General features: G+C 41.4%; 1 protein-coding gene across 1 annotated transcript in view; it reads left to right on the top strand.

The window, feature by feature from the left end:
* nfatc1 (nuclear factor of activated T cells 1) overlaps positions 1-21,777 on the top strand; it is a 221,768-nt gene extending 199,991 nt beyond the window's left edge. Inside the window, 1 exon segment of the mRNA XM_051935707.1 lies at positions 21,381-21,777. Within this exon segment, the coding sequence (XP_051791667.1) occupies positions 21,381-21,436 (56 nt within the window). The 3' untranslated portion in view covers positions 21,437-21,777.
* The last annotated feature ends 424 nt before the right edge of the window (positions 21,778-22,201 follow it).

Raw genomic sequence — 22,201 nt, 5'->3', positions numbered from 1 at the left:
GCATAGGAGTCCTGTTAACCTTTGTTTTGAGAAAATCCCATGTTTTTTGTGAAGACTTCAAGCCTTGCCCTCCATTGCTGAGGTGTTTCACTTGCTCGTTGTTAAGCCGCGGCATTTGCTTCGTTTTGATATTGTGTCTCTTCGTCTGTGTCGTTATCACGATGTTGTTGTTGCGCGGCGGCATTTGCTGCACACACACGTCTTTCGTAGTGAAAAGTGAGGTGCATGCAAGCGCCGAAAAAAATGTAAAAGTGCAGGCCTGCACCATCTAGTGGCTGTGGTTGAGGATGACTGCTCCATACGCACACACACACACACACACACACACAGGTCTTTCGTTTATATATGTCTAATATAAATTGCCATTTCATATGACCGCCTCCCTCTGGGTGTCCTGTAGGGGGGCATATGGGGTATGTGCCTGATGTTATGGGCTGTTCATTCCTTGAAGAACCGGAGCGAGAGACTTAGTTCGTATTGCCGAGCAGTAAGTCAGGCTCGTTCAAGATGGATGTGGGATTCTGCCAGGGTTGCCCTTTGTCACCGACCGTGTTCATTGTTACTAGGAATAGCCAAGGAGTGGAGGGTGTGCAGTTTGGTGACCTCAGAATCTCATCTCTGCCAGTGATGTGAATCTGTTGACGTCATCGGGCTGTGACCCTGTGAAGCGGTCGATGTGAGAATCATCACCTCCATGTCTGAGGTCAAGGTGCTGAGCATAGAAAAGGATGGGATTGTGTTAAAATAATCGGCTTTGACACACAGAAAAAGGTTTGGGGCAGACCACCCGCATACTTAATCCCTGGCTGCAAAAGGGCAGATACAAGCAAAGATGTGAACAGGTTTGAGTCCAAAACAGAACTGAGTACATGTGGAGGTTGTCTTGCTTTTATAGTAGGTCGGTGGGAGTGACATCATCTGGGGGCCGGAACCGGAAGTGACGTCTTCAGGCAGAATTTCCCGTATTTGATCTGCAGGAATATCAGAGGAAAGATTAGTGTACCCTGCTGCCCTAAACCTGGCATGGAATTACCTTTGATTGGTCACCCCTATGCATACTTGGGTGACAGGCGCTCTCTTGTTCAAGTTGGGGACGAGGTGTTGCCTCAAGTGGACTTGTTGATGTATCCCAGGGTGGTCTTGTTCACGAATGAGGGGGTGAAGGGAGCGGAAGATCAACAGGCAGATCAGAGTGGTGTCTGTTGTAATTGGTCAGTCGTGGTGAAGAGGGACTTGAACCAAAATGTAAAGTTCTCGATTTCTGGTCGATCTGCATTCCTACCCTCAACTATGGCCACAATCTTGAACAAGATCACAGATGTAAGCGATGGCAATGAGCTTCCATGGCAGGATGTTTGGGCTCAGCCATAGTGATAGGGAGAAAACCGCTGCTCCTCTGCATTGAAAGGAACCAGCTGCGGTGGTCCGGCTTCTGATTAGGACGTCTGTAGGACGCCTCGCTGTGTAGGTGGGAGAGGAGCAGCCCCAGAACACACTGGAGAGATTATATCTCTCGAATGGCCTGGGAACACCCAGCTTATCCCCCAAGAGGATTCGGAGGAGGTGGCAGGGAAAAGGGATGTTTGTTTAAACTGCTGGCCCCCGCATCCCGGACCCAGATAAGTGGCGCAAAATGAATAGGTGAATAAACATAATATTTCATGCTTTGTACTCTCAGAATATTGCGCAGAATAAGCTTTGAATTGCTGTGAGAAGCTTGAATGAAAATCATCAACAAGGGGGAGTGGCTACTGGTGGGCGGAGCCTGGAAAGTGTCCACCCTAAAGGGCTAAGAAGTCTCTAAAACAAGAAGCTTTAGCTTACTGTGGCATTCACTTGCTGTGCTGTCCCCACATGTTCAAGTGCCCACCCAAGGATGAAATCCTAGTAACGCCATATTGTCCGATTTTATGCTGTTGACGGTTCACGCCAGTTAAGCCTTCACTCTCGCAAATTCTTCATCCTGTATTCTTCTAGCAGCCCGCTGCATCACACAGCTTTATTTGGGAGTGAAGCTGATGCTAAATATTTCTTGGTAATTCAATTTGGTCGTCTTCTCAGGCATTGTTTCAGTGGTTACGTTGCCACTTAAATCATAAATCTCCGACTGATTGATCTAATAAGGCCTGATAAATCGCCTAATCTATCTAATGTTTTTGAATCTGTCTAAGGAAGAAGTAATTATATCACCGTCAGAGAAATTCAATTTATACTTTAGAATCAAGTGTTCACTCATACGCAGTAGACTCACGGAAGAAGCTGAAAGCATTGTGGTCCGCGGACGCATGAGGTTTAAGTGGCTGCAAGATTGAGTTACCCTCAGCGAGACAATGACTGAGCATATGCATTATACGGCAAAGACAAAACTCAGTTACAACATGCACTGCTCTCTTTAAATATTGGCATTCTCGGTTTTGTAAAAGGAAGGCAAAATAAAAAAATGGTTTAAAGAATTAGGGCCCTGAGGGGAAACACTTCTCAACCCGTTATACTCAGCTTCAGGATTTTGGACCTGTCGGCAGGTCTGAACGAAAATGGGAAATTTTAAAAAGGCTGCAGAAAAGCATTCTTTTCCTCACTGCTGTGACTGAAGTGCAGTGTTTTGCTATTGAAACGCCATACTGAGTACCCTGATACCACGTCACAAAGTTTTTCTTTCTTCCCTCAAACATTGCTGAATTTCTGTATCACATTAACACTTTTTTGAACGTCCTGATTTAGTTGTGTGCAATTTGACGGACACGCCGCTGTCTACAACATGGGGGGGTGCATCGGCATTCAAATGACACCACAATGCACTTTCTTATGTGAATTTCCCCTTGGGATTAATAAAGTATCTATCTATCTATCTATCTATCTATCTATCTATCTATCTATCTATCTATCTATCTATCTATCTATCTATCTATTATATAGTGCCTTTCACATCTATCTATCTATCTATCTATCTATCTATCTATCTATCTATCTATCTATCTATCTATCTAACATATCTTGCATATTCTCCCTGGGTTAATGTTACTCTCAAGATGCTAAAATTTTCTTCCCACATCTCAATGAAAGATACATAAATGGATATGAAAGGCACTATATATATCATAGATAGATAGATAGATAGATATGAAAGGCACTATATAATAGATAGATAGATAGATAGATCCTAATTTTGGTATAGATAGATAGATAGATAGATAGATAGATAGATAGATAGATAGATAGATAGATAGATAGATAGATAGATGTGAAAGGCACTATATATAATAGATAGATAGATAGATAGATAGATAGATAGATAGATAGATAGATAGATAGATAGATAGATAGATAGATAGATAGATAGATAGATAGATAGATGTGAAAGGCACTATATAATAGATAGATAGATAGATAGATAGATAGATAGATAGATAGATAGATAGATAGATAGATAGATAGATAGATAGATAGATAGATAGATAGATAGATAGATAGATAGATCCTAATTTTGGTATAGTAGGCAGAATAGATAGATAGATAGATAGATAGATAGATAGATAGATAGATAGATAGATAGATAGATGTGAAAGGCACTATATGATAGATAGATAGATAGATAGATAGATAGATAGATAGATAGATAGATAGATAGATAGATAGATAGATAGATAGATAGATAGATAGATAGATAGATCCTAATTTTGGTATAGTAGGCAGGATAGATAGATAGATAGATAGATAGATAGATAGATAGATAGATAGATAGATAGATAGATAGATAGATAGATAGATAGATAGATAGATAGATAGATAGATCCTAATTTTGGTATAGTAGGCAGGATAGATAGATAGATAGATAGATAGATAGATAGATAGATAGATAGATAGATAGATAGATAGATAGATAGATAGATAGATAGATAGATAGATAGATAGATAGATAGATAGATAGATAGATAGATAGATAGATAGATAGATCCTAATTTTGGTATAGATAGATAGATAGATAGATAGATAGATAGATAGATAGATAGATAGATAGATAGATAGATAGATAGATAGATAGATAGATAGATAGATAGATAGATAGATAGATAGATAGACATAAAGGCACCATATAATGTTCAAACAGGAGCCATGCCAGGGTGATGCCTCTGCCCAGTGTACTAGGGGGAGCCAGTGGTCCCAGGAGGCAGGGTCCCACAATCCTTTCATTATTCTGAAACCCCAACTGAGAAAAGGGAGAAGTCACCATCCCAGTAGGGATTCCCAACCATCCATATTGTTCATCCATTACTGCAGAGTATCAGCCAAGTACTTGTACATGTATATAGCTTGTCACATCAAACCCAAGAAGACCCCCAGGTTTGAACTGCTGCCAAAGTCCTGGGTTAAGGGTCTGAATAGTTTCATATGAGTTTTGTATTGCTTCATAACAGTAAAACTCGACATATTAGTTGTCGATATGAGGTAACAATGTTCTTCCCTGTGTTCCTGACACATTTGCTGACACTTCACAGTGTTTGGAAGTTTATTCCAACACCTATGGACACAAGTAAACACTCATAGTGCAATTTTCAGTAAAAACATGACTGAGTTTTGCAGCTTATTCTGCTGTAATATACAGTATGTGTGCATGTGTGTATATGTGTAAAGTCTGAATGTTGTTTTGAAGGATGGTATCTGACTATTGAGTGAAGCTTGATGAAGTTATAGCCAGTAAAATCAATGTAGCAGAAAGTGGACAAAATGAGACTAAACTTGAAGGTTGCTGTAGGTATAGTCTCGCTGAAGCCAGACGTGTGTTATGTATTGTACCAGAAACGGCGCACTGCTTTAACGATAACGTGCAGTGAATCCACTTGACTTGAGCATTCCTAGTTTTCCTCCTCTTTCTCTGTTCGTTTATCATTCGTTTGCTCAGAGGTTGATGCGCTTGCTGCTTCCTGAGCAGCTCTTCTTTTCTCCACCCTAGTGGCCCGCTTCTTCTCTTCTTTCATCACCATCTTTTCGTTAAAACTGATTAAGTCAGGGTTTGTCTTGCAATTACTTGTACGTTTTCTTTAATTTTTCACTTAAGCTGGCACTTAGTCTTCAATCTGCCTCAAGAATGATTTAAGATATGAAGAGGTAGGGGAAGTGACAGTGAAGGTGATAGGGATGAGAACCTGCGGAACGCTGCCTGAGAGTTGATTCTATGAATAATATAAAATAAAAATACAAAGAGGAATAACCTTGGAGGTCAATCATCTCCTCGAAAGTGGACAGCAGACGTCACGTAGTATACGTGTACCAAATTTCAAATCAATCGGTCAAAGGGTTTGTGAGCTACAGGTGATTTAAAATCCTGGACAGACAAACAGACAGCCACGGTAGCGTATTATATAAGAAGATATTGGAGACAACCAGGAGTGAATTTTGCTTAAAAGTGGGTGGGAACAATTAGACGGCTCACTGAGTGTCACATTTCTAAACCAATCCAACGCCTCATGAAGGCGGGACTCAAAGTAGGGTCGGGGATTTTGAACTGCAAAGATAAGCAGTGCTCTTGTTATTCTGATCCAACAGACACCAAGCTTCTGATTACGAGGAGATGTCAAAACATCTTCCAAGCAACCCCCATTAGACATGTGTGACGCATGTGCAGAGAAGCGTACTTTGTCATAACTCTGATGCAAGGGAAAAACCTCTCTGTGGCGTTCGACGGCATCAATGGACGAATGGCATGCGTGAACGATGTATTATCGCAGGTGCTGTGAGAGCTCTCTGTGTTGTTCACCATTATGATGATAGTGTAGGAATCGATGTGAGCTTTAAAGAACTGGCAGTTATGCTGGTGAAAATATGAACTGCAATGGCGTGTCACACTCCGTCAGAAGGACTGCCGTTAAGAGGGTGGGTAACGAAGAACCACAGGAGATGCGGATTTCAGGACTCAACACACCCGAATCAAGACATTGCCTAATGACACGAGTAAAGCACAGACGAGATTGCACAACGTCCACCTTCTGACTGCACGTCAGAACAATTAACATCACTCTCTAATTGGAAATGCAATGTCACATGCCGTGACAGAATAACCGCAGCGTTTTAACACGTTGTTCATCCGTAGATCACAATGCTTATCTAAGCTCAATTTGCTGTTGTTAGGTCATATAGTGATGTATTAGTTAAAACGACATAAAGATACCATAGCAGACAGAGGCAATTCTCAAACGTATGGCACCCAGTAGTTGCGGTGGTCTCTCTGTGTGTGTGTGTGTCTCCATTGTCGCAACGCTCATTACAACATGTCAATTAATTATTAAGCTTCAGTCATCTTGCACTCCTGAACTCCTGCATGGATGACAGCAATTTTAGCTGTCTTTGTTCAGGTTTTTTTTTCTTGTTCTCTCCCTGAAACCCCAACGGTGGGCTAAAATGCACGGACTGGAGATTTTAGGAAGAAGCCCTTTAGGTGGAGCCTTGCAGCACAGGATTTCCCCAGCTGTTCACTATACACTTTTCTAACGGGTTGTCATTGTTGTCCCCAGACGTGTTTTCTCGTTTGAGTGTCATGCCTGGCCCCGCGAGACCCCTGGTCGCATTGGTTGCTTTACTGAAGCACATCAGTTCTGAGATCCCCTCGCGCTTTGTCAAGTTGAATGGAGAAGGTCGGTGGGCAGCTACTTTCAGGTCTTTCCAGAGATGTTCAGTTGGGTTCTAGCTGGGCCACGCGAGAACATTAAGACCAAATTATGAATTACTCGTGAGACCTCCTGATGGACAGCAATGGAGCGGACCGAGTCCAGCCACCACTGCCAGAGGTCTCACGGGTAGAGAATCAAGTCAGACCACCAAGCATGACCGGGTGTCTGCCCACCTTCATTCCGTGGGCAGAAGTTCCCTGCAAATACCTGCTCTGGTGAGTCAGCACATTTGTAGAAATGTGTCACTTTGGAGGCGAGGTGAGGATTTGTAGAAGACAATTTCAAATTCATCCTTTTAATGAAATGGATTACTGAGTGATTACGCGCTCGGGTGGATCCAAATCGGGAAGGTGCTGTGGCCTGCCACGGGCAGGCAGGGCTGCTGGAATGAAGTTCAAAGCCGGCTTGGCACACAATGACTTCCCTAAATAACACGGGCAGGAGCGCAAGGTGTTGGAACATAACAGTGGAGTCATGGAAAAAGCCAACCTGCGAACATTCCATTCAGCGGTGACGCGCGCACACAAAAGTCCGATCTTTCATCCTTTCAAGTGCACGAGATCTGTTCGGAACCAAAAACTTATTTTTATCTTGTTAACAACAATGGTCCATCGCCACAGGGCATGCTATTTTTGGAAAGCCTGCCTAGGATAAAGCAGCAGCTGACTGACAACAAGTAGCAGCAGCCAGCCTTTAATAAAACATGATCCTCCCAGCTGAGTATGCTCCGCTTTGGCACGGATGAATAGCGCTGACACAAATGAGGGACGCGCACTACAATGGAACATTTTTCCTACCTTGACTGTTTGTTTGCACTGGGTTGGATTTTCACTTTCAGGGCAAACCGGCTGCCATGTGAAAAGAAAGCAAACGGATGTTCTTGCAGTAAGAGGAGATAAAGTGGTTGGCATCACCGTCTCCCCGACAGCTGGTGTTTCGTCTGCCGGTGGTCTCGTGCGACTGACGCCGCTGAAACAAGTGCAGCTTTGCCCAGTGGGCTACAGAATTGACATTTTTAATAAAGCGGTTTCGGGAAAGGCCTGTCTGTTAACATCACTGTATGTACTGTATAGCGCCTTGACAAAGTATTCGGACCCCTTCACTTTTTACACATTTTGTGCCAAAAGTCATTTCAATTCATTTTTACTTCATCAAACAACACTCAATAATCCACAACGATCCAAGTGAAAACAGGATTTTAGGACTTTACAAATTTATTAAAAATTAAAAACTCATATGAAAGTATTCAGACCCTTAACCCAGGACTTTGGCAGCAGGTCAAACCTGGGGGTCTTCTTGGGTTTGATGTGACAAAGCCATACACACGTAACGGTACCTGGCTGATAGTCTGCAGTAATAGATGAACAATAGGGATGGATGGGAATCCCTACTGGGATGGTGGATTTTCCCTTTCCCCAGTTGGGGTTCCAGAATAATGAAACAATTGCAGGACTCTGCCTCCTGGGACCACAGGCTCCCCCTATCTATCTATCTATCTATCTATCTATCTATCTATCTATCTATCTATCTATCTATCTATCTATCTATCTATCTATCTATCTATCTATCTATCTATCTATCTATCTATCCTGCCTACTATACTAAAATTAGCATCTATCTATCTATCTATCTATCTATCTATCTATCTATCTATCTATCTATCTATCTATCTATCTATCTATCTATCTATCTATCTATCTATCTATCTATCTATCTATCTATCCTGCCTACTATACTAAAATTAGGATCTATCTATCTATCTATTATATAGTGCCTTTCATATTTATCTTTAAGCCCACAAACTACATTAAATATATAGTAAAACAGCATAATTTCACTTTGATTGCCTACCTTTATAATATCCCAGTTCATTACACCGTGTTACAAGAGCCACAGTCTATATATGCAGGGTGGGCACATGACAGGATAATTTTTTTGATTAAATGGGACTCCGTTAATTTGTAAAAGCACATGGCATCGATCTGCTAACAAATACTTATGCCAACTGTATGACTAAAGTATGGCTGAGTTTGTTCATGTTGTTCCCATCTTGACAACACTGTGCATTATATACTCGCATGTCCCCTTATGTGTTCAGTAGTTCTGTGTGAATGCTGTCTTAATGGTGATGCCTAATACCTCTCTTTCAATCCATTCATTAAATTGTATTCCTTGAAGTGACTTTGCCTTTCACAGTGAGATATATCAATGAATGCTTTAAAAGCAACCTGCATTACAATTAGAAGTGCCGGGGTGCCCACCTTATATAGGCCTTTTCATATCTGTCCACTGTAGAGTGCCCTTTATATCTACATTTTATATTGTTTCTGCCCTATCTATCTATCTATCTATCTATCTATCTATCTATCTATCTATCTATCTATCTATCTATCTATCTATCTATCTATCTATCTATCTATCTATCTATCTATCTATCTATCTATCTATCCTGCCTACTATACCAAAATTAGAATCTATCTATCTATCTATCTATCTATCTATCTATCTATCTATCTATCTATCTATCTATCTATCTATCTATCTATCTATCTATCTATCTATCTATCTATTATATAGTCCCTTTCATGTCTATCTTTCTGTCTATCTATGCCAGATTAAAAGTTTCAGTGCCAGGGTGCCCATGTGGCCCAACGTGGCACTTGTGTTGTTCTAATTCAGGAGGCCTGCCCAGCAGATCAAGGCGATATGTTACTGCGGCTGCATTAAAGGCAAAAGCAAAAAAAAAAAAAAAAAGGAGCCCCTTAAAGAGCCCGGCTTCTTGAAAGAAATCGTTTAGCCGAGGTTTAGTCTTGTTTAGAGCACAAGGATTGTCTTTCATAAACGATGCCTCACAGTGCCGCCACAAAGGGCGCACACAGATTAGAAACACACTCGCACATTAAGTTAGCGGGCACACTGGCCCTCGGCTGTGCCGATTTGCCTTTCCAGTGATGTCATTTAATACTCCCATTACAATCAGTTCCCTAACATTTAGTGCACTTTACTCTCATTACCTGCATTCCCCCGTTTCACTTGCCAGCGTTTTTCTGCATGTCCAGTTCTCGTCTTCTTTTACTGTAATTTTCTCCTAATCTTGTACTCTAGCGAGTTGTTTGCCTTCAAGCACAAGCGTATTTATCACCATTCAGTTTTTGTTTTTTTTCCCCCCGAGTTGACCCCTTAACTAGAATTCTGCTTTATCGTAGGCGCACTTTTTTCGTGATCAAGTGGTTGTCTCAAGAAGAACTCAGGTTCAAATCCAGCGGCTGATCTTGTGGAGTTTACACGTTCTCTCCGTGTTTTTTTTTTTTTTTCCTTTTCCCAAAAAAGACCCTCTTGAACGCTTCTCGACTGGGGGGCTCACTTATGCCAACTGCCCGCATCCCCTCTCACTTCGTCCCATTCCTGCCCCTTTTCTCCTTTCCTTCCTTTTAAACCTCCGCGCCTTCGTTCTTTCCTTTCTCTTTTATCTCCCCTCGCACCTCACTTCCCTTTTCGGCAGGTGCGGCGATCATGGCGCTGGTACTAATGAGGTAACAGGTCATGCTCACATGAAACGCTAGATCGCCCACCCCCACATCTGCCTTTGGGGCTGCTGCGCCATGCTAACTACACCCCACCCAAAAATGCGAGCGTATTATCTCTTTATTTAAAATGCATGTGCTGTAGTCCCACCATATCACAAACCTGTAGGGCCAGGATTTGGACTCATGGCTCTGATTGGATTGTAGGCCTTAACCACCGGGACACCGTGTGATAGTAATAAGTGGGGAGCCACTTCACCCACCACCAATGTGTAGCACCCACCAGGATGATGCGATGGCAGCCATTTTTGTGTCAGTATGCTCACCACACATGAGCTGCTAGGTGGCAAAGGGGTGAGAGAAATACTCAATCAGAGGCAGGGGATGATTAGGGGGCCAGAATGACTAGTCCATGGTGGGCAATTTAGCCTGGACATCGGGATACCCCCTACTCTTTACGAAGGATGCCCAGAGATGTTTAAAGACCACAGAGAGTCAGGACCTCAGTTTTACATGTCATCAGAAGGACGGTGCCATTTTTACAGAATAAGTGTCCCCCGTCAATGCACTGGCAGCAATGGGTTCCACATGCAGACCACAGGGTAAGTGCCCCTTGCTGGCTTTTCCAACTCCTCTTCCAGCAGCAACTCGAGCACTTTTCTTACTACTCAAAGCGCTTAATATAGTGAGTGGGGAGCCACTTCAACCACCATGATGCGACGGCGGCCCTTTTTATGCCAGTATGCTCACCACACACGAGCTGTTAGGTGGTGAAGGGGTGAGAAAGAGAGAGAGAGAGTGATAGCCAGTTAGAAACAGGGGGGTGATTAGGGGGCCAGAATGACTAGGCCATAGTGGGCAATTTAGCCTGGACATCAGGGACATCTTTATGATCAATCAAGTCAGGACCTCAGTTTTAACATCTCATCTGAGGGACGGTGCCATTTTTACATCACAGGTGTCCCCGTCACTGCACTGGCAGGATTGGGTTCCACATTCAGACCACAGGTTAAGCGCTCCCTGCCAGCCTCACCAACACCTCTTCCAGCAGCAACCCCAGCTTTTCCTAGATGGTCTCCCGTCCAAGTACTGGCTGGGCCTGAACAGGCTTAGCTTCAGGTGGGTGACCTCTTGGCTGCTGGGCACAGTTTAGTCAGGCCCTGTTTGCACACTGGCGCACGATTCATTGATTGGGTTTAGAAGCAGTTAAACGAGCTGTCAGTTAACTTATCACTCATATCATCCATGCAGACCCAGGAGTGTGTATGCAAATTCCACATAGTAACCAAAGTGCAGTTTGAACCCAGTGGCATGGAGCTGGTTGGGTGGCAGTGCTGAACCAATCATCATCCACACATTGGTTTCCAGAAGCGAGTCCTCTCCTGGAAGCCCACCAGAAGGAAACTATGGAGGAGACGTCAGCCCGGCCCAACAACATTCACATACCCATCCTTCATTCTCTTAGTCAATACAGGGGTCATGGGCACCAGATCCCCTCCCGGCAGCATCAGGCATAAGGCAGGAAATTGACCCCCCGGATGGCACGCCCCTCGGTTTATACCTGCCATTAATGAAGTGGTGTGTACTCGACTCGGGCGCCAAAGCTGATGAGCATACGAGATGCAAGTACTTGCTGCCCCTTCAACGTGTTTGTTTTGCAACAAATATTTTCTATTAATAGAATACTCCTTTTCAACAAAAACAACACAAAGGGGTTTGCGGTTTGCACTTGAAGCACAAGCAGCTCTCTCTTGAGATGGCTCGCATATATTTAACAGCAGCATCAGTTAGCTATAAATAGTCCGCACTGCCTTGTGTGTCTTTTTTGTGATCTAACAGTCGCCACATCCTGTTTCAGTGGCTCGCTGCATTTCTTAGGGAGTGAAGCACCGGCAGGTACGGGCAAAGCTCTGCCTCAAAGTGACTGGTGGCTCGGCTTTGCTGTTTTTTTCTGTCTTTTTTTTTTTCCTTTTATTGTGTCAGTGGAAAACATGAACTTGAAAATGGAAAGTATTAGTAGATAAAAATAAAACCCTGCGGTTAGAGGTAGGTGTCAACACACAAAGTAATAAACTGGCAGAGGTGCCTGGAGTTACAAGCAAGAGTCTCTTTAGGTAAAAATAGGCATTCATTCATTTATTTATTTATTTTTTTAAAGTCTGCCTTTCAGCAAGATGCTGTTGTTCAGTGCGGTACAAAGCATTGTTTTGGGAAAATGTAAACTGATTTGAAATAAATAAATAAAAGCTTAAACACACCAACCTGCCTTTTAAATGGCAGGCAGACAACAGAAAAGCAGGTTGAAAGTGTCCTACAAATGCAATGGCGGAAGAGACAGGGGCAAGGCAGTTGGCACTTTGTAGAGCTCGAGAGGTGGCATCGTAGTTGAGTGCATTTGAGTGCCCCCTCACGGCTCCAAGACACGCGGGTTCAAATGCACATTCTCTGTGGAGTTGGAGTATTCGTCCTTGGCACTATTAGGTTTGATTCTCTAGATACTTAAGTTTTCTTCACATATCTCAATGAAAGATGCAGAGATAGATAGGAAAGGCACTATATACATCATAGATAGATAGATAGATAGATAGATAGATAGATAGATAGATAGATAGATAGATAGATAGATAGATAGATAGATAGATAGATAGATAGATAGATAGATAGATAGATAGATAGATAGATACTTTGTTTAGGGAGAATTTGACTTTTTACAGAAATTCAATCAATTAGTAAATAAATATTATTGTAGAATAGTAGATAGCAGCCCCTCTCAAATACAAGCCAGTATGACTAAAGGGCCAAAAACTTAAAGGAAAGAAAAACCTCTGACTTGAATAAACACTAAAAAGCAGTCACAGTGAGGCACTCTGTTCTAATAAAGTAAAATTAGAAAGGCTGTCAACACTGGGGTTCCCAACCCTGTCATTCCTACCGGATTAGGACACCCAAATACACTCTTTGGGCACACATCTAAATCTATCTATCTATCTATCTATCTATCTATCTATCTATCTATCTATCTATCTATCTATCTATCTATCTATCTGTCTATCTATTATTTAGTGCCTTTCGTGTCTGTCTATCTATCTATCTATCTATCCATCCATCCATCTATTTTCCAACCCGCTGAATCCGAACACAGGGTCACGGGGGTCTGCTGGAGCCAATCCCAGCCAACACAGGGCAGGAAACAATCCTGGGCAGGGCGCCAACCCACCGCAGCTATCTATCTATCTATCTATCTATCTATCTATCTATCTATCTATCTATCTATCTATCTATCTATCTATCTATCTATCTATCTATCTTGCCTACTATACTAAAATTAGGATCTATCTATCTATCTATCTATCTATCTATCTATCTATCTATCTATCTATCTATCTATCTATCTATACTAAAATTAGGATCTATCTATCTATCTATCTATCTATCTATCTATCTATCTATCTATCTATCTATCTATCTATCTATCTATCTATCTATCTATCTATCTATCTATCTATCTATCCTGCCTTCTATACTAAAATTAGGATCTATCTATCTATCTGTTTTATAGTGCCTTTCATATGTATAATTATAGTCCATTAGGGATTTTGCCTACAAATTACTATCGTATTCCATGCAGAGCAGTGCAGGAGACAGAAGGTTCCCATAATAAGGATGGACGGTTGAACTTTTTGCTTTCCTCTACTTATCTCATTTCTTCTGTTAATATGTCTATATATTTACGTGACTTTAGTTCCCACGTGTTTAACCAATGAGTCTAATTTCTGTTTCCCTCTTCCCTGTTGCCCTGAGGCGTTATTTCCAATGAACGGAGTGAGTTTTTGACTTTACTCTTTTCATATTGTATTTGTAAATCATTCTGAGCATTCTGAGCTTGCACTCAGTGAAGACTGCAGTCCAAGAAAAAACTGATTTAAATAACTGAATTCAATTTAATAGAACAGTAAGCAGATATTGTATCTTTTCATTTATCTAACAAAACCCACTGGAGGCAACACCCTAGCACTGGGTCAGCCTGCACATCTCACATCAGAACCCTGCTGGGGTAACAGTTGGCCTGGCATGTTGTCACTTTGACCCTAACCAATATAAGAAAATGAAATAAGTAAAAAGAAATACGCCAGTACGTGGCAAAGGAGCTTGAGAACAAAGCATTCAACCTCAAAGGGGTCTGTAAAACATCTATCCCACCCTGGCACCTGTGGCACAGCCACCTCCAGTAGGCAGGTGAGCTAAAGAGCCAGGAGAATGGTGCTCAGTTCTGCATGTTCTCGTTGTCTGAGCCTGCCAGGCATGACTGACCCACTGGCCTCGCCTCTCAAGAATCAGAAGAGCAGGACCGGTCCCGTAATCTGCGCCAACCCCGGTGACAGGAAAAAGGAAACCTGCAGCACCAGGCTCAAGAAGCACAGCTTAGTTTCTCCGTGTGACTTCTCCCCAATTTAGGTCATCGAGTAAAGGATTTGTAAACGCAGCCATCGCCTCAGCCGTGACATTTTCATTTATCAGCGTGGACATCAAGGAAAATAGACGTGCCGCTGTTTTGTTTAGCTTCGGTTGGCTCCTGCCATGTCCAGCCATTTCCTCCTTGACTGCCAAGAATCACAACTGATAAACGGCTCTTGTTTGAAGTGTGGGAAAATGAAGGGGTTGACATTTTGCAGGAGGAAGAGAAAAGAGCGGCATCTCTAAGGAAAACAGGCACAAAGGTTCTCACTGCCAGATAGTATGAGATAATCCTTCCTGCGTCCTTTGGATTAGGGGTACCGAGTATGGAGGCACTGGAGGAGATAAGAAATACTTCCTCCAACGCTCAGGCTGATGTAATGGTCACTCCATGGTGTAGCCGGACTGAAGGAGTATGCCATGCAAGCCTTGTATACAGGGGATTCAGAAAGTATTCGGGCTCCATCGCTTTCTGCTCACTTTATTGTGTGGTAGATTTAATTTTAAATGGATAAATTTAGGGTTAGGGTTAGGGTTAGGGTTAGGTCTACGCTCAATAACCCATCCTGACAAAGTGAAAACATAATCAAAAATGGAAATCTCTCATTTGTACAAGTCTTCAGACCTTTAATTCAGGAGTTTGTTGAAGCCCCTTTGGCAGCAGTTCAATCTTTGAGTCTTCTCATCTCAACAAGCCTTGCCCACCTGAATTTGGGCAGTGTATCCCATGGTAGATTCTCTCCAGCTCCATTAGAATGGATGGGGAGTGTCTGTCAACTGCCATCTTCAGGTCTCTCCACACATAGGGTTTTGTTCTGGGCTGGGGCTGGGCCACTCAAGGACACTCAGAGACTTGTCCCAAAGCAACCCCAGCATTGTCTTGGCTGTAGGCTTGGTTGTCATTGATGTGCTGGTAGGTGAACTGTCACCCCAGTCTGAGGTTTTCTTCAAAGAACTTTGTGGATTTGACTGCATTCATCCTTTCCTCAGTTCTAACCACTTTTCCTATCCCTGCACCCCCATAACATGATGCTGCCCACCTTCCTTCTTCACAGTAGAGATGGTATTTGGCAGGGGATGAACAGTGCCTGATCTTTTCCAGACATTGTGCTTGGAGTTCAATTTTTGCAAATCTTTTTCCGCATGCTCTTTGTGTCCTCTTACTCCCGTTTGGCAAACTCCAAACTGGAGACTCCATAAATGCCTGAATGATGGAGTACTTCTGAGATGGTCGTCCTTGCAACAGGTTTTCCCATTTCAGCAGAGGCTTTATGAAGCTCTGTTAGATGACCGGTGGGTTCTCAATCATCTCTCAGATGAAAATCCTTCTTGCACAGTTACTCATGTTTGACATGATGGTCAGATCTTTGAAGGGTCCTGAAAGCTCAAAGCTTCTTCCACTTCACAATTATTGAGGTCACCATGTTCTTCAGAACCCTCTAAAGTTTTACAAATGGTGTTACGCCGTCACACTCATCTATGACTCACCACAATTTGACCACAAAGGTCTATGGGGAGAGTTGCTTGGACATCATGGCTTGGTTGAGGCTTGATATGCTTGCCTGAACACACAGGTCCATGCGTGCCTTCCTCAACGATGACCAATCAATTCAATTTGACTCCAATCAAGTTCTAGAAACATGTCAAATAGGATGGACCTGACCACAATTTGCAGTGCCCCAGCAAAGGGTTTGAACTCTTCTAGGAACTGGAAGATATCGATTTTTGAGTTTTAATGAATTTGCAAACCTTTCTGCAAACATTCCTTCACTTTATCGTTATGGGCTATCAAATGTAAATTGATGGTCCATGTAAAATGAAATGTACAACATAATAAAGTGGGGAGAAAGTGAAGGGGACTGAATGCGTTTTGGATCCACTGTAGATTCACAAGACGCCTGATGCGGATCCATTCATTTTGTTGTTGAGACACCGAGTCAAATAGGATTGAACCTGAGATGCCTGAATGAGATGACATGCAGATCAGCAGACTCAATTAACAGGTTCAGGGTGATGAGGGCAGCAGCAGGCACAAGGCCTAGACGGGGTGCCAGTCCATCACAGGGCTCACAGTGAACCACCACCACCTCTGTGGGATGTGGTAGGAAAGCGGTGAACAACTCGCACAGGTAGGCAAAATCCACACAAACACACCGGTCTGAGACTTTAAATTAACGAGTGTACAACTTCAATAACAAAAGTTAGTTTACTATTTCTACATTTGTACCCTTCTTAACACTACTCACATTATGTGTGCGGTGAATCGGCTAATATCTAAAAGTACTCTCGTGTTAAATATGCTGTAATGAATCGTGAGATAGACAGACACACACCGAGTAGCATTTAGACTTAACAACGGGCACATTTATGTAACAATAACTCCCTCAGTCCCTCAGTCCCTAACATCTGTAGTTGCACTTTTCTACTGTTAGGAGCTGCTACTGTGGAAAAAATTAAATTGTTATTTGAAGAAAGCAACTTATTCTCTACTAGGACAAGTTTGATACAACTTCTTCGAGTCACAAAATCAGGCAGGAGGAAACTTGTCCGTTGTGTCCTTTATTTGCTCTTATAGCAAATGCTGAAGAGGGAGCATTCATCACAGCAGTCTGTTACAAAATGGCCAAAGAAATAAGGACAGGGGTCTATTTTTATAAACAACTGAATTTACATAATAGTGCTGAGTAATGTAAACACATCACCTGACATTTACTCGGATTGGATTGTTGGCTTACAACCCCAGATAACTTAAATAAAAGTCTATTTTATCATAATCTTGTTCTTCTTGTATCTTTCTGGTTTAGATATTATCCTTGAAATTCCCGTGTCTGTGACTATTGTTCAGTCTTGTTCTTTTAATATCTCTTAGTACATTTTGTATATGACATCCACCTTCTCCTGGTATATCTTTACCATTTCAGTAGTTGTCTTCATGACATTTGCAAACAAAAGCGTATGAAGTATATATCAAAATGCACTGCAAACCAAAATACTTAACTTCTGTTACAGTAGACCCTTGACTTACGAACTCAATTTGTTCGCGAGGGCTGGTTGTAACTCAAGTTGGTTGTAAGTCAAGACTATTTTTCCCATAAGAAATAATGGAAATACCCATAATGCGTTCTGAACGTCCCACTGCAACACTTACTTAACCTTTTCATAATAAAAAAAGGGTTGTATAATGTGCATAATTTACCAAAACACCAATAATTTTTCTAATGTACTAACCAAAAAGTTATAAAAAGTGCCTAGCCTACCAGAAACAACAATTTCATACTGTACGCACCATTTAATTGGACATCTTTGGGCTGCAGGAAGGGAGGAGGAGGAGAATGAAATGAAAGGTGGTTATTGTTTAGAAGGAGCCTCCTTATGCAAATCTTTTCTTTGTAAAATTGTCGAGATGGTGGATTTCGACATGCTGTACATATTAGCGAGATCGGTCACACGAACAGCACTCTCATATTTCCACACAATTTCCTTCTTCGTTTCGATTGTGATCGCTTTCTTTACATTCGTTACCTTCTCTTCCTTCCTTAGAAATTATGTGTCTTGCTTGCCATGGTCTTAGTGAATTATATATATAGATAAATTACTGCACTGACCAAAATTGCGTCCACAAACGCATGTATCTGGGTTCCGACTGACGCTTACAAATGCTCTCGGTTGTTTGTTTACAATCGCGCAAGCGGATACACGTGACTGCATTCGGGTCGTAACGCAAGATGTTGGTCGTAAATTAAAATAAAAATTTTGGTTGTAAATCAAGTTGTTCGCATGTCAGGCCGGTCGTATATCAAGGGTCGACTGTACCTCCAATTTATTCTTTCACGTAACACTAAGTCCCCTACATACGAACCTTCAAGTTACAAACTTTTAAAGATGCAAACGTGCATGTCCAAATAATGAAAAAATATTTAAATAAGTGAAAAAATTAAAAATTGGAGCATAACTTCAAATTTCAGGGCAGCGTGCAAGTTAGTTTGCGTGTCTGGCGCTAGGCGGAGTACAAAACCCGCACTATTATTGCTTACATTCTCAGCCCTGTGCGTGAATCCGCTACAAGTGGTTGAGCTTTTGGCTGTATTTCTGACTTAACACGCTCTAGTTCAAGCCCAAGATGCCCGGAATTAAGCGTGTTCAGCAAGAACACGGGGACACAGTTAGAAACTCGTTAAGGGTAAGTTCTTCTTCACTCGGAGAACCCTATTAACATGCCATACAAAACCAAGTAGTGTGGTGGAGCACAAGTGCAATGGGGACCTTCGGTAAGCAAGTCTACAGTACCGAGAACAGCTGATGGAAAACAATGGGAATAAAAATTAACTTTCAGTTGTTTTTTGTTAAAATGCACTAGAAATCTATAACGAGACCTGTGTTTCTTTCGATGAGACTCAGCAGTTTCTCTCTTTTCGCATCCTCGTGTATATTGCAACAGGTTACACTGCTCATAATAAATGTTGTGTTTCTTCCAGTCTGACTCGGCAGTTTCTTTTCACAACTGACTTTGTAACAGCTTACGCTGCTCATAATTAATGTTTTGTTTCTTTTCATATGACTCAGCGGTTTCTTTTCACGACGACAGACTTTGTAACGGGTTATACGACTCACAATGGATGTTTTGTTTCTTTCGATGTGACTCAGCGGTTTCTTTTTACAACGACAGACTTTGAAATGGGTTACGCTGCTCACAATTAATGTTGTGTTTCTTTCGATGTGAATCAGCAGTTTCTTTCTTTTCACGACGACAGACTTTGTAACGGGTTACGGTGCTCATGATTAATGTTGTGATTCTTTCGATGCAATTCAGCGGTTTCTTTCTTTTCACAACCTCATATTTTGTAACAGTTTACATTGCTAAATATTAATGTTGTGTTTCTTCCAATCTGACTCAGCAGTTTCCTTCTTTTCACATTGACAGAATTTGTAACGTGTTACGCTGCTCATAATTAATGTTGTGTTTCTTCTGATGTGACTTGGCGGTTTCTTTCCATGATGACAGACTTTGTAACGTGTTACGCAAACTCACAACTAATGTGTTTCTTCTGATGTGACTCAGCGGTTTCTTTCTTTTCACAATCTCATATTTTGTAACAGTTTACATTGCTCAATATTAATATTATGTTTCTTCCAGTCTGACTCAGCAGTTTCTTTCTTTACACAATGCAAGTCTTTTTGACGGGTTACGCTGTTCATAATTAATGTTGCATTTCTCTCGATGTGACTCAGCGGTTTCTTTCCACAACGACAGACTTTGTCACGAGTTACGCTGCTCATAATTAATGTTGCGTTTCTTTCAATGTGACTCGGCGGTTTCTTTCCACGGCGACAGACTTTGTAACGAGTTACACTGCTCGCAATTAATATTGTGCTTCTTTCGATGTTGACTCACCAGTTTTTTTCTTTTCACGACGACAGACTTTGTAACGGGTTACGCTGCTCACGATTAATGTTGTGATTCTTTCGATGCAATTCAGCGGTTTCTTTCTTTTCACAACCTCATATTTTGTAACAGTTTACGTTGCTAAATATTAATGTTGTGTTTCTTCCAATCTGACTCAGCAGTTTCCTTCTTTTCACATTGACAGAATTTGTAACCTGTTACGCTGCTCATAATTAATGTTGTGTTTCTTCTGATGTGACTCGACAGTTTCTTTCCACGACGACAGACTTTGTAACTTGTTACGGAAACTCACAACTAATGTGTTTCTTCTGATGTGACTCAGCGGTTTCTTTCTCTTCACAATCTCATATTTTGTAACAGTTTACATTGCTCAATATTAATATTGTGTTTCTTCCAATCTGACTCAGCAGTTTCTTTCTTTACACAATGCAAGTCTTTTTGACGGGTTACGCTGCTCATAATTAATGTTGCATTTCTCTCGATGTGACTCGGCAGGTTTCTTTCCACAACGACAGACTTTGTCACGGGTTACGCTGCTCATAATTAATGTTGCGTTTCTTTTGATGTGACTCGGCAGGTTTTTTTTCACGACGACACACTTTGTAACGGGTTACACTGCTCGCAATTAATGTTGTGCTTCTTTCGATGTTGACTCACCAGTTTTTTTCATTTCACAACGACAGACTTTGTAACGGGCTACGCTGCTCACGATTAATGTTGTGATTCTTTCAATGCAACTCAGCGGTTTCTTTCTTTTCACAACCTCATATTTTGTAACAGTTTACGTTGCTAAATATTAATGTTGTGTTTCTTCCAATCTGACTCAGCAGTTTCCTTCTTTTCACAGTGACAGAATTTGTAACGTGTTACGCTGCTCATAATTAATGTTGTGTTTCTTCTGATGTGACTCGGCAGTTTCTTTCCACGACGACAGACTTTGTAACGTGTTACGCAAACTCACAACTAATGTGTTTCTTCTGATGTGACTCAGTGGTTTCTTTCTTTTCACAATCTCATATTTTATAACAGTTTACATTGCTCAGTATTAATGTTGTGTTTCTTCCAATCTGACTCAGCAGTTTCTTTCTTTATACAATGCAAGTCTTTTTGATGGGTTACGCTGCTCATAATTAATGTTGCGTTTCTCTCGATGTGACTCGGCGGTTTCTTTCCACGACGACAGACTTTGTAACGGGTTAAGCTGTTCACAACTAATGTTGTGTTTCTTCTGATGTGACTCGGCGGTTTCTTTCTTTTCACAACCTCATATTTTGTGATGGCTTACGCTGCTCATAATTAATGTTGTGTTTCTTCTTTTCTCTCTCTCAACAGTAAATGAAATCATAAGGAACGATCTTTCAAGCACCTCCATTCACAGCCATGCATAAAGTTTCAAGCTATCCCAGGAATTACTGAAATCATCCTGGAAAAGGAAAAAAAGAAATCTCCAAAGCACAGTGACTTATTAAAACACATGAAATATGCAACCAAGGAAAACAATCATACACGTGTAACTGCAGGAATCGTATGTAATCTCATTTAAATGACTAACTGATCTTCCAGCCTTGTTGAATGTCTTAAGAAAAAAAGCCTTACCTCTGTCAGCAACAGTACACAAAGAACCTGATGGCCTTAAACAAAGACATGGACTAACTCCTTGATAGGATTATTTTTATTGTTGTTGTTTTGTTGTATTTTTTTAAATAAAAATCAATTTACGAAAAAAAAAGGATTGGACTTCACAGCCAATAAGGAGATTGGACTTCAACGCCAGCCAATTAGGAGACTGCACCTGTTCCAACCCGTCTCTGGCACAGTTTGATGAAACGTCTGATAGTTGGCGGACGTGCCTTAAAGTTTTCTTATATTGTACAAACAAAGACAAAATGCATGTAAGAGACATTGAACGTGAGGACACTCTCATTTTTTTTTTCTTTATAAGAAATTATGTTTACAAGTAAATCCAAAAAAAAATCTATAAATGACATTTACGCTTGTGCTGTGCTTTATTTTATTTTTTTTTACTATAAATGTAAATATTCTTGGTATAAGGTTTGCTGTTATTGTATTCCAGGCCTTCATCAAAATTTTACGAAGCTTCTCTCTTAGGCGAGAAGTTTTGCTGCAGAAACTGTAAAGTCAATTCACTGCCA

This window comes from Erpetoichthys calabaricus, chromosome 13 (genome assembly GCF_900747795.2).
Source record: "Erpetoichthys calabaricus chromosome 13, fErpCal1.3, whole genome shotgun sequence".
In the NCBI taxonomy this organism is placed as follows: Eukaryota; Metazoa; Chordata; class Cladistia; order Polypteriformes; family Polypteridae; genus Erpetoichthys; species Erpetoichthys calabaricus.
Note: the sequence above shows the minus strand (reverse complement) of the source record. Positions and strands in the feature narration are given on the sequence as shown.